Source organism: Physeter macrocephalus, chromosome 9, assembly GCF_002837175.3.
Source record: "Physeter macrocephalus isolate SW-GA chromosome 9, ASM283717v5, whole genome shotgun sequence".
NCBI classification, from domain to species: Eukaryota; Metazoa; Chordata; class Mammalia; order Artiodactyla; family Physeteridae; genus Physeter; species Physeter macrocephalus.
The window spans coordinates 82,447,694-82,458,791 of record NC_041222.1 but is presented as its reverse complement, the minus strand read 5'-3'; the positions used below and the strand labels follow the sequence as shown (position 1 = coordinate 82,458,791).

Here is an 11,098-nt window from a genome sequence, read left to right as displayed (position 1 = left end):
GGTGATGATGTGTAAGCTTATTAAATATAGTATTAAGAGATTAACCTTCCCTGATTTGCTTTGCTTCTATAAGTTTGACCTTCCGTTTTGACCTAAAGGTGCTTTCTCTAGGTCTGTGATCTTAGAGTTGGAATAGGGTAGAGACCCTGGGGTGGGGCCATGATGAGCTACTGGACCCTGAACTTTTCCTCCTCTTTAGGCCTTTAGATGGTGGTTGTATGTCAGGGGGCTGCTCTTTCACTGCACGTTTATGGGAATCTAGTACCACTTTGCCTCCTTCCTTGGATCCAACGGTTTTTCTGTTTTTTTTTTTAGGTACGCGGGCCTCTCACTGTTGTGGCCTCTCCCGTTGCGGAGCGCAGGCTCCGGACGCACAGGCTCAGCAGCCATGGCTCACGGGCCCAGCCGCTCCGCAGCATGTGGGATCTTCCCGGACCGGTGCATGAACCCGTGTTCCCTGCATCAGCAGGCGGACTCTCAACCACTGCGTCACCAGGGAAGCCCAAATCCAACGTTTTTTCTACACCTACACCCCACCCTAAATTCACAGTGTTTGATCATCAGATAGTTACTACACACAGTCACACCCCTATTCCATTCATCCAAAACTCCTTCTCTGGGGTTAACATAGAGTGGAAGGTAGGTGACCCATGAACATAGCCATTCATTTATATGGGACTGGGCTCAACACAGCACTCAGCAGCCTCCCTGATACTCCCTCCACCTACACACACACAGCTGGAAATGCCATCCTTGCTGCTGCTCTAAAGTGTGGGAAAAAGAGGGGTTGGGGAGGGTGATGCTGTACATTTTATTATGGCTAAGCTAAGAGGGGTTCATAGGGCACATCTCAATCCCAGCCTTCATCAGAGAGAGAAGGAGCTCTTAAGAGCAGATGTTGTATATTCCCTACCAAGAGATCCAGGGGCAAGATTTCTCCTGCTTCTGAACTCAGAGCCCATACTCTATTCCCCCCAAACTTCCATCCACTTGGCTCTGACACTTCCTGGAGCCTGAATTGGAATGTCCGGCCCTATCGTGTAAACCTATCCACTAGAGTTGCATAAAGTTCAAAGTAGCATAGAAGAAGGAGAAAGACTAGTTGAACCAGATCCTTGGGTGTGGGATTCATAGGTTTTTCCCATCTCATTGTTAGAGTAGTTTGGGTTTGTGTAATGACAGTATTATAAGGTACAATGAAGGGACACCAGACAAGGGGCAAGCTTGTGATGCTACTGTCAACCTCCCTCCATGCCCCTCCCTTCTAAAAGACAAAGTGCACAGCACAGACAGCAGCCATTACACTATGCTCTTATGAGAAAAAAAAAAAAAAATATATATATATATATATGTATTGAGGAACATTAAATACCTTGGATGCGCTAATGAGAAAATCATTTTCTCTACATGGACTGAATTTTTACTTGGAGACATGTTTTCCTACAAGAAAAGGGAAGGCTAAAGAAGAATTTTACTGTTGACCAGGCAAGACACCTCCCCAAAGATGACAATGATTTGGACAGTGTTGATGGTGGGCTGGGGCACCTGGAATCCTTGGTGCATACTTGCAGGTACTAACTGGAAACAAACTCTTCTTGGGGGTCGAGGATGGGAGGCACCTTAGGCCCAGCTGCTCATCGTTGAATCTTACACTTTTCAAACTATGTTGATGTCTGACTTCCCTTTCTCTGATAGAACAACTCTGGTCCTTGGAGGTGGCTTGATGACTGTAGGCTATATAACCCATCATTCCCCCTTGCTCTGGGTAAGAGGAAAGACTATGGTAGCAGAAACACCCACATACTGTGGCTTGGGATTCCTGTTTGTGTTCATTTAACTTTGTGGCATGAAGTCCATGGTGAATTGCTATTTTTTCTTCTGGGATTTGTCCAACAGCTGTCATGAGTCCCTGACCCTCAGCAGTCTCACTCTTCAAGATTGATCTGCTTTTGACTGATCCGTGACTCTGGGCAGTGGCTGATATGGGCTTGAATTTTTGCAGAGCATCTCGACCATTGACTTTTTTATTGGGGAAAATCCACTTTAAAAATAGCCTCATCCTTTTTCTGAAGAGGTTTTCTGGAGTGCTATGTTTCTTCTCTGGCATGAGCTGGAGACATTTGCTCCCAACAGAGTCTGTTATTCCCCTGACCTGGGCAAGCCGGCTCATACTTCCAGCTTGAGAGGTCCCTAATTCTTTAAATCCTTCTTCATGATCTCCTGGTTTATGCCTCCTACAGTCCTCTCTTTTGTAAGTAGGGGCAATCATCTTGCTCTGGCTCTTCCATGAGTCCTGAAGTTTTGAGGTTTTGGGCTCCTGCTGCCTTAGGTTGCTCCTTTGGGCTGCCATAAGGTCACTTGGCTCCTGGGAAGCTAACCTGTGTCTGGTGGGGACTCTCTGGGGATGGCACTGAGGCACCTTAGAAGCCAAGTTGTCTGCAGCAAGGAACATGTGTTTGGGAAAGTCCTGAAGCTGGTTGTCTGACTGTACCTTTACTTTGGACTTAAACTCACTAGCAACCTCCATGTTAATGCATGGCTCACCTGGATGTTGGAAAACAGACATTCTAGGTAGTATGAAACTTTTACTGGTCCCTGGCACCTCTAAAGTCCTTATATGTACATTTGTGGTTTGGGCTTTTGTCAACACTTTGGTTTCCAAGATAACACTAGACTGTGGTTGAAGAGCAAGGGACTCCTTGGCCTCCATAGCCTCCCTGGCCTCTTCACCTCTCAAAGATTGGGATCCTAAGTTCACCTCCATCACTGTTACCCTATGGCAGGGGTCTCGTGAAGCCTGACCACCACTCTCCTCTCTTGGCTCATTCCTGACCATTGCTGAACTTGGGCCTGGCTCTAGGCTGTCCCTCTTGACCCATTCCACAGTCTCACTCTTCCAGGTTCTGCCCACAAGGCTGAGTGTGAGGGTCTGAGAAGGTGGCCTGCCCACCTCTCCAGTCAGAGAAGCCTTTGAGGGCCCATGGTAGTCACCAGATGGAATTCCTCCCAGGGCACTCTGGGGAGTGCCCTTACACACAGGTGAGGGGACAAGGAGAGGCCTCATCAGGGTAGGAACTGACTCTTCTGTTATCACCTTCTCTCCTGAATGAGCCTGAGGAGGTTTTCCCAGGAACTCAGCAAACTTGACTGTCGAGTGGGACCCAGATACACAGGTGGCTGAAGGGGAAAAGGGAAACTGCAGAATGGTGGAGGGTTGAAACTTTTTCAACTTAAAGAGATTTATGGGCTTGAGGACCTTGAGGGGTAGGGTCCACCTGTGCTTTACCAAAAGCCTTATAATATGTGCTTCCAGCACTTCTTGAGTGTCTGCATCAAGGAAGGAAACCCTACGGGAGGTGTTCATGCAGGGTTCCCAACCCTTCAAGATTCTTAGATTTCTGGTTTCCATGTGAATATCGGACTTGGGAGAAGCATGCTCGAGAGCAAGGCAGGATTGATGCACATTCACGGGAATCAAACCCTCATTGATCTGCCCCAACTTTTTGTCCAAATGGCCTTCCAAAATGTTTTCTACATTCTTGTCTAAGCTCTTTAGTAAATCAATTCCTGAGTCACTCCTCAAGAGCCTCAAGTCACTTTTTGACTCCTCAGAGTTCACCTGAAACTTCACTAGGGAGCTTTCTGAGCCTCTGGAGAGATCTTTTGGGACCTTCCCCAGAATATGTCCTAGGCCCTTGCCCAGTTTCTGACTTAGCTGGAACCCCACCTTCTGTGCATCCTTGTTGCTTTTACCTATAAACGAAGAGGGCTGTGAGGGTCCATGATTATCCTTTGCCTGGCATGTCCCTGGTAATTCTCCCTGAAGCTGCCTTATCTCTAAAGACTCTTGGATCCTTTGCGGCAGCTCCCACTGGTGTTGGATGAGCCACTTGTGGAGATGTTGTTCCAGTTGCTTCCGGAGCTCAGGACTGATTGGAAAATTCTCAGGAAGGATGGAGGCAGCCCAGCTGTCCTCAGGAATGTTGGAAGTGAAGACACTAAAGAGTTCCTGAGATCCTTTGACTACAGAAGATGAAGCCCACTCATTTTCTAGCTGCTTCTGCAACAAGGACAATTCTGAATGTTGAATCTCAGTTGGGGTAAGAAATTGTACATTATTCTGGGCTGTAGGGCAAGGTGCTCCACAGGCCCTAATCTAGGGTAGAGAAGAAGGTGGTAGGATTGGGAGAGAGGATTTGAGATGTGCCTGGGTTTGGACCTGAGCCAGAAGTGGAGGATGGAATTGAGGTATTGTTGGAATAAAGTGTCGAGACTGGAACTCTAGATGGGACAGGGGCTGGAACTGGCAAAGCAGTGGAGATATTTTAGCTTGCATTTGAACTGGGCAGGCATTCGAAATTACATTGAATAAGAAAGAAGGAGACTGTGGTGCCAAAGAGCTCTCAGATAACCAGGCAGTAACCACCAAGGATTCACTGTGCAGGGAAGGGAGACCCCAGAAAAATTGGCTATATTTCTGCTGTAGATGGTCCCCCAAGACCTTGGGATACAAGGACTGCTGAAGACAAGGCATCTGCTCTGGTTTGTCTTTTGTGCTCCAGAAAAGTTGGGAGGTTGTAGTGTCCTGCTCAGTACCTAGTGATTTCAGCATGTTCCCCAAAGAATTCAGGTGGTAGTTTGGGCTCATTTGTTTTAGATGTGAACCATTGTTTTCTTTTTCCTTCTGAATCTTGATCTGAACTCTCTTTGTGACTTGTATCTCCAGGTAATCAGAGCTGAGCAAAGGAGGACTACTCACCTCTACTTGTCTGTCTGTGGGGCCTACCCAGGATGAGGCCTCTGGTGGGCTGTGGGAAAGGTGCTTTTTTTGGAACTTGCACTGTGATGAGGTTGATAGGCACAAGGATTTGGCAGCTGCCTGCCACCAGGACGGGGCTGAAATGGGACAGCTTGAGTGACCAAGGGCTGAGATGGCTGGGATGACAGAAGCTGACCAAGGAGTATGTGGAGACATGCTCTGTGGGACAGTGCCCAGTGGTAGTGCCATTGAAGAGTCACACTGAGTAAGAGTCAGAATTGAGTCTGGTGGTGGTAGGGCAGAGGAGGCTGTCAGAGGGGAGGCCTCTGAATCAGGTGGACATGATGGGGGAGAGGAAAGAGCAAGTGGCAGGGGTGAAAGGCTATCCAGTGGAAGAAAAGGTTCTGGTGACTGAGAGGCACTCAGGGATGTGTGTGAATGAACAGAAACTGGGGAGGTCGTTGGGCCTGGAGAAATGGAAGAGGCCAGATGTAGACGGCACTTGGTCAGAGGAGCCAATAGGGACGTGGCAGGAACAGTATCTTCAACAGGCTCCCTGCATGGCTGGTGGGCTCCAGCAGGCACTTCTTTGCACATCTCACTAGGAGGGTCTTGACATGAGAACTGATGAAAGTCGTCCTTGCCAGGGAGCATCCCCAGGCAGCTGCAGGAGAGCAGATGGGACCAAGAGGGCTGGACAGGCCAGGCAGGGGTGGGCACCTGCCAACCAAGAACCCTCCTCTGCCCCCACACTGACTTCATAATCCTCCTGCTCTCCCTCACACTAGTGCTTTAGCCACGCCCTCCCATGGATCCCCCTCCCAGGACTGGGGTCACATTATAGGCTCTGGGAGGAAGGATGACCCAGGAGAGAAGGGGAAAGATTCTTTACCTTTGCAGACATGAAACCAGGTTGTGAGTCCCCTCCAGTTCTTCCAGGTAATCTCTGCAAGCTGGAAATCAGGAGACTGGGTCATGGTGGTGAAGGCAGAGGCCTAAGAGTCTTTCAGGAGGCTGAGTGCAATGGCCCTTTAAGGGAAATCTTTGGAGGATTAGATTCTGGAGCCCAAGTATCAGTGTCCAAGGCCACATGTCCCTGACAGTGATGGTAAGGCTCACTTGAAAAGGGTTTGTCCTTTGCAAAGTGCTTTCATGTTAATTAACCCCTGTAGCCCTTACAACTGCCCTGTAGGGGAGAAAGGTCAGTGGTCATCACACAGGGGAATCTGAGCAAAGTTAAACAACTTGTCCACAGTTGGACTTGGAGGTCCCACTTCCCAACTCAGTCACCAATGGTCCACCACAGTCCACACACCCCATTTCTAGGTCCTCATGGCTTCATTCTAAGCACAAATTTCTGGGAAGTATCTGGGCTCTGATCTCCTTCCAAGGAGCCTCCTCAAGGCTCTGTTTCCTGAAGAATAAGCTCTGCCACTGGCATCCTCAGAGGCCATGAAGCTGGGCCCTCAGGGTTAGGAGAGATGGAAGCTAACTCTCAGGGGTATGCAGGGCTGAATAGCAAAGGCTTACCTTTCAAAGATCTACTTTTCTTCCTACTCCTGCTCCTCCCCTTCAGATCTACTTGATGCTGAGAAGTAAGAAAAAATGAGGGGCTAACACCCAACTCTCACTGTCCTCTATCTAGGCAAGCTGTGTTCATGAACAACATGACTTTCTACATTTAACTAAAACTCTGTGGGGTTTTTTTTCCCCTTTTACTTATTTTTAAAGTGGATAACAATATTTTCAGTTTTTCTTCTTTGAAGAGTGCAAAGAAGGATTTTTTAAGTTTTAATCACCATAGATTTCTTCTCTCACTGTTCCTCTGATCAAGAAACACACACATTCTCAGACCTAAATGCCCATGTGAGCTTTGTCAGATAGGATTCTGCTTCCCAAGGCCAGACCTCCACTCCAGCCTCTGCTCTGAGGCTCTCAGGGGCTCAGCATTGCCCTTAGATCAGCCCCAACACAGAGGAAAGTCTCACTTGAGACACCCGCTGTGGGAAGGTGGCTGGCGAACCAGGGCTCAGGGTTCAGCCTTCCTGCAGAGATTGAACTCTTAGTAATCCAGTCCTTGACCATTAGTCACTGCATTTGGGGCTTGCCCTGGAGCCCTCTACCATACCTGAACTCCTGGTCTAAGATCTTGGGCTAGAAATCCTCATGCCCACTCTAACCCCTCTCTGGCCTGGCTTTTCCCTAGGATGATATTCTATACTTTTCTGAGAGTTCCCATCTCAGGAGTCTCTCTAGATGGTTTAGAAAAGTGGAAATAAGAATAAGAAAAAAAGAGATAATCTCTGCTGGGATTAAGCCAAAATTTCTTACCTTCTTGATGTTTCTATGTTTCCTAGCTGGTGTTAAGAATGGATTACTCTGGAAGCAGGGGAGTAACATTAGGAAGAGCCCCAGTCCACACAGGAAGCCAAGGATGATATCAATCACCCAGGAAGTTGGGCTGGATCTCAGCCAGATAGCAACAATGTTTTTCAAAGAAAAGAGATTCTCCATCTTTTGAATTGCGTTGCTGCCCTCAGGAAACAGAGCACTGGGAGTTCACTTGATGGCAGAACCCCAGGACTGCATCACAGAGCTGTGGCCTTGTCACAAAGGGCTCCTGAGTGTGGGGGAGGGGGCAATAAGAGAAATAGGCTGAATCACTGGCCCTCCTTCCCATCCAGCCCCACAGACACCTGCACCCTCCTGGGGCTTCCAGATCCCTCCTTCCAACTACTCTCATCCTGTCAGAGAGACCTTAGCCAATTTTTTATTCATTCCATCTGGAACCTGGTTCCTTCAGCCATTAGAGATCTTTACTTGAGGCCCACCAATTTTATAACTCTTGAAAATCTTAAGTTGACCCTGGAAGATTGGCTATTTCACAGAAATTTTTACACTCAGGATTTCCTTTGTCTTCAGCTCCAACTTTCCCACATCATGTTTGTGTCTTGTATAAACCCAGGGATAGGGGCTTCCCTGGTGGTGCAGTGGTTGCGCGTCCGCCTGCCGATGTAGGGGAACCGGGCTCGCGCCCCGGTATGGGAGGATCCCACATGCCGCGGAGCGGCTGGGCCCGTGAGCCATGGCCGCTGAGCCTGCGCGTCCGGAGCCTGTGCTCCGCAACGGGAGAGGCCACAGCAGAGGAAGGCCCGCATACCACACACACACACACACACACACACACACACACACAAAACCCAGGGATAGAACTGGAATTTCTTTTACACTTATTTAGTTTTGTGAATTTTGAATAGTGTATGTTTTGCCTCATTTTCTATAAGAGGGACCTACACACAAAAATTAAAATAATTTATTTTTCAAAATTCATAAGTATGAAAGAATTATAAGTAGTTACGTAGTAGGGAAGAACAAATCTTGACTCCACATTAGATTTTTTTTACTTTAATCTTTATGCTTTGTTGCCGGAGCTAACTCTGTCCATCCCTGTGACCCAGGCTGGCTCTGAACTTTTTGTAAAACAATGTTGCCTATAGCCTGAAATATACAGGGTAGCCTATTTCTAAGGCTCTGACTTTTAAGAGCCCATTCATGGAGATACAAAGTTGCAGAACAGAGAATAATAATTGTTTTGTTGGAGGTTTACAGGAACATGTGACCCGACCAGGATCTGACCCATCTGGACAGCTGCTAGAACAAAGGATCCAACACCAAGATATTTGCAACAATTAGCCATGCCCTTCCCTCACCTTGCCTTTAAAAAGGCTTTGCTGAAAGCCTTCAGGGAGTTTGGGGTTTTTCCTGGGCATGAGCCACATCTTCTTGCATGGCACTGTGTAAACCTTTCTCTGCTCCAAACTCTGATGTTTCAGTATTTAGCCTCACTGTGCATCAGGCACACAGACTTGCATCTGGTAACAGTTAAAACCTTCAAATGATATTTTTGTAAGTTTGTAGCATTTATAATTCTGGAGTTGGTAAATCTTTAAACTGCACAAAAACTTTTGGGACACACTGCAAACACGCACACACACACATGTACTCATCTTTCCTTAACCAATCTAGTACTTTCAAATCCAATAATGCATAATTTTCTACTTAAAAAAATCTTTCATATGTTGTCTCAACCCAACTTCTTAGTTTGCAACGATAAGACAGTCCCCACTCTCCAGATAAATTTTGAAATATGTGGTCTTAATCCATTAGGGCTGCTATAACAATATACCATAGACTGGGTAGATTAAAAACAACAGACATTTATTATCACAGTTCTGGAGGCTGGGAAGCCCAAGATCAAGTCACCAGCATTGTCACCTCATAGTGAGAGCTCTCTTCATGGTTCACAGCTGGAGCCTTCTCTCTGTATCCTCATATGATGGGAGGAGGCTAGAGATATCTCTGGAGTCTCTTTTATAGGCACTAATCCCATTCATGAAAGCTCATAAGCACTTTTGCATGGCCCCTCCTCCTATCTTTAGGAGTTAGGATTTCAACATGTAAATTTTGAGAGAGCATGAACATTCAGACGTGCACTAATACTATACCCAGAAGCTAGGAATGGGTTAGGATGAGCCAAGATCCTGACCCTAAAGGGCTGTAGGGTGAAGAGTAGGACTAGGGGTCAAACCCTTGGGGCTAAGCAAGGTCTTGAGCAGCCTCTTCAGATATCCCTAGTGTGTTATGTATGTATTCTCTTTTCTGAGTGTGCCTTGCCTTCCCTGCCCCATCCTCCCAGGCCCCTGAAGCTTCAAGTCCAGCCTGAACTATATAGAAAGGGAGCTTTGAGTCTTATACAAAATTCCCTTATGACGCCACTCTCTATCCCTTAGCAGTAACACAGGATTCACTGAAGGATTCACATGGTAAATTTGTCTTAATGCCCCATGAGGGCTTTAAAATAATGTGTATTCTCTGCTTGTTGGTCATAATTTTATACAGTTTTAGTGGGAACATGGGCATGTGAGTTTATTTGGCTATATTGCCATGAATGTGCACTTTCACAAACATATCTTCTACATCTACTATTTTTCCTACAGTCTTTTCCTCCCATATGATATTCTCACCTTAATTCAACCTTTTATCAAAATTTAGACTTAGGTCTGTCACCGGGTGAACATGCTTTGTAACAAAATAGCTTCAACGGAGGAGGTCAGTGGAAGGCCTGGACCATCTATCTTGGTTCCATGGTAGTAAGCAAAGGATCGCAAACTAGCCTGTTAAGCTTAAGCACAAAGCAAAGTTTATTTAAGCATAGGTACACTCTCAGAGAGGGAGAGAGAGAAGGAGAGAGAAAGAGCAGGCTGTTTCCGAGAGCGGGCTGTTTCACCACCAGCAAGCCCAAAGCAAAGTATATTGAAGCAAAGGTACACTCTCGGGGCGGGGGTGGGGTGGGGTGGGAGGAGGGCTGTTTCTGCAAATTGAAAGCAGTATTCCTATAAAGGCTTAAGAGCACTTTTAAGGAGCATTTTGCAGCGAGGTGGGGGTGAGTGATAGGGGATCATTATTTGATTGACAGTCCTGAGCTATGTAACAAGTTTACTGCTGTGCATGCTCTCACCCTTGAATCCCCAGGAAATTCCTACTGGGTGGGGGGAGGGGCAAAACCACATGTAATTTATTGTAATTATGGTATAATGAGTTTGGATTTACTATAGGTTATACACCTGTCTGGTCTGGGCATGCACAGCCTGGAGAAGTCCCCTCGTGTTACTGTGCCTCTCTTTATCATGATAAGCTGCCCACCACACTACCATAGTTTCTCCCGTTCTGGGTGGAGTCAAGGGAGAGTCCCCAGATGGCTGGGTATGACTCGATTTCTTTTCCTTTTCTTTTTCGCCACTGTCACCTCCTCGCTGCTAATGTCTGGGAGGGTCCCCAGATGGTTGGGTGTGTGACTCAATTTCTTCTTGTCTTTCGCACCACTGTCACCTCCTTGCTGCTAATGTCTGACTAACTACCTAACAGGTCTTCTTTGCGTTCATATTTGCTCTCTAAATTTTCACTATTACTTTATTTTCAATATGCTTTGTTTGATGGGTTTTTTTTTTGAAATTTAAAAATCTTATGATAACATTTTTCTTGATTTATTTAATTATTGTTCTATGGTTATTGATTTCTGCCATCTTATTTTATGCTTTATTTTTTACATTTTCTTTACTGTTTCTTTTTTTCCCTTCTTTGGCATCTTCCATTTTACAGGTCAAGGGTACTTATGTTTGTTAGACATTTGGGGATTTTTAATATTGTAATGGTTTTATATCATGAATTATCTTAATTTTCTCCTCAATTTCTTACCATGGATGAAAAATATTCCCTGCCATATCAGTAAACAAAGGATGTTGCAGCCATCAAGTCAGACGTCAAAGCAGGAACCCTCAA

General features: G+C 46.3%; 1 protein-coding gene across 1 annotated transcript; it reads right to left on the bottom strand.

Moving 5' to 3' along the window:
- Positions 1-1,471: 1,471 nt before the first annotated feature.
- LOC102984131 (spermatogenesis-associated protein 31A6-like) lies at positions 1,472-5,521 on the bottom strand. The gene is given in 1 exon segment (XM_024132868.1): positions 1,472-5,521. A coding segment is annotated over 1 exon segment (4,050 nt).
- Between the last annotated feature and the right edge of the window lie 5,577 nt (positions 5,522-11,098).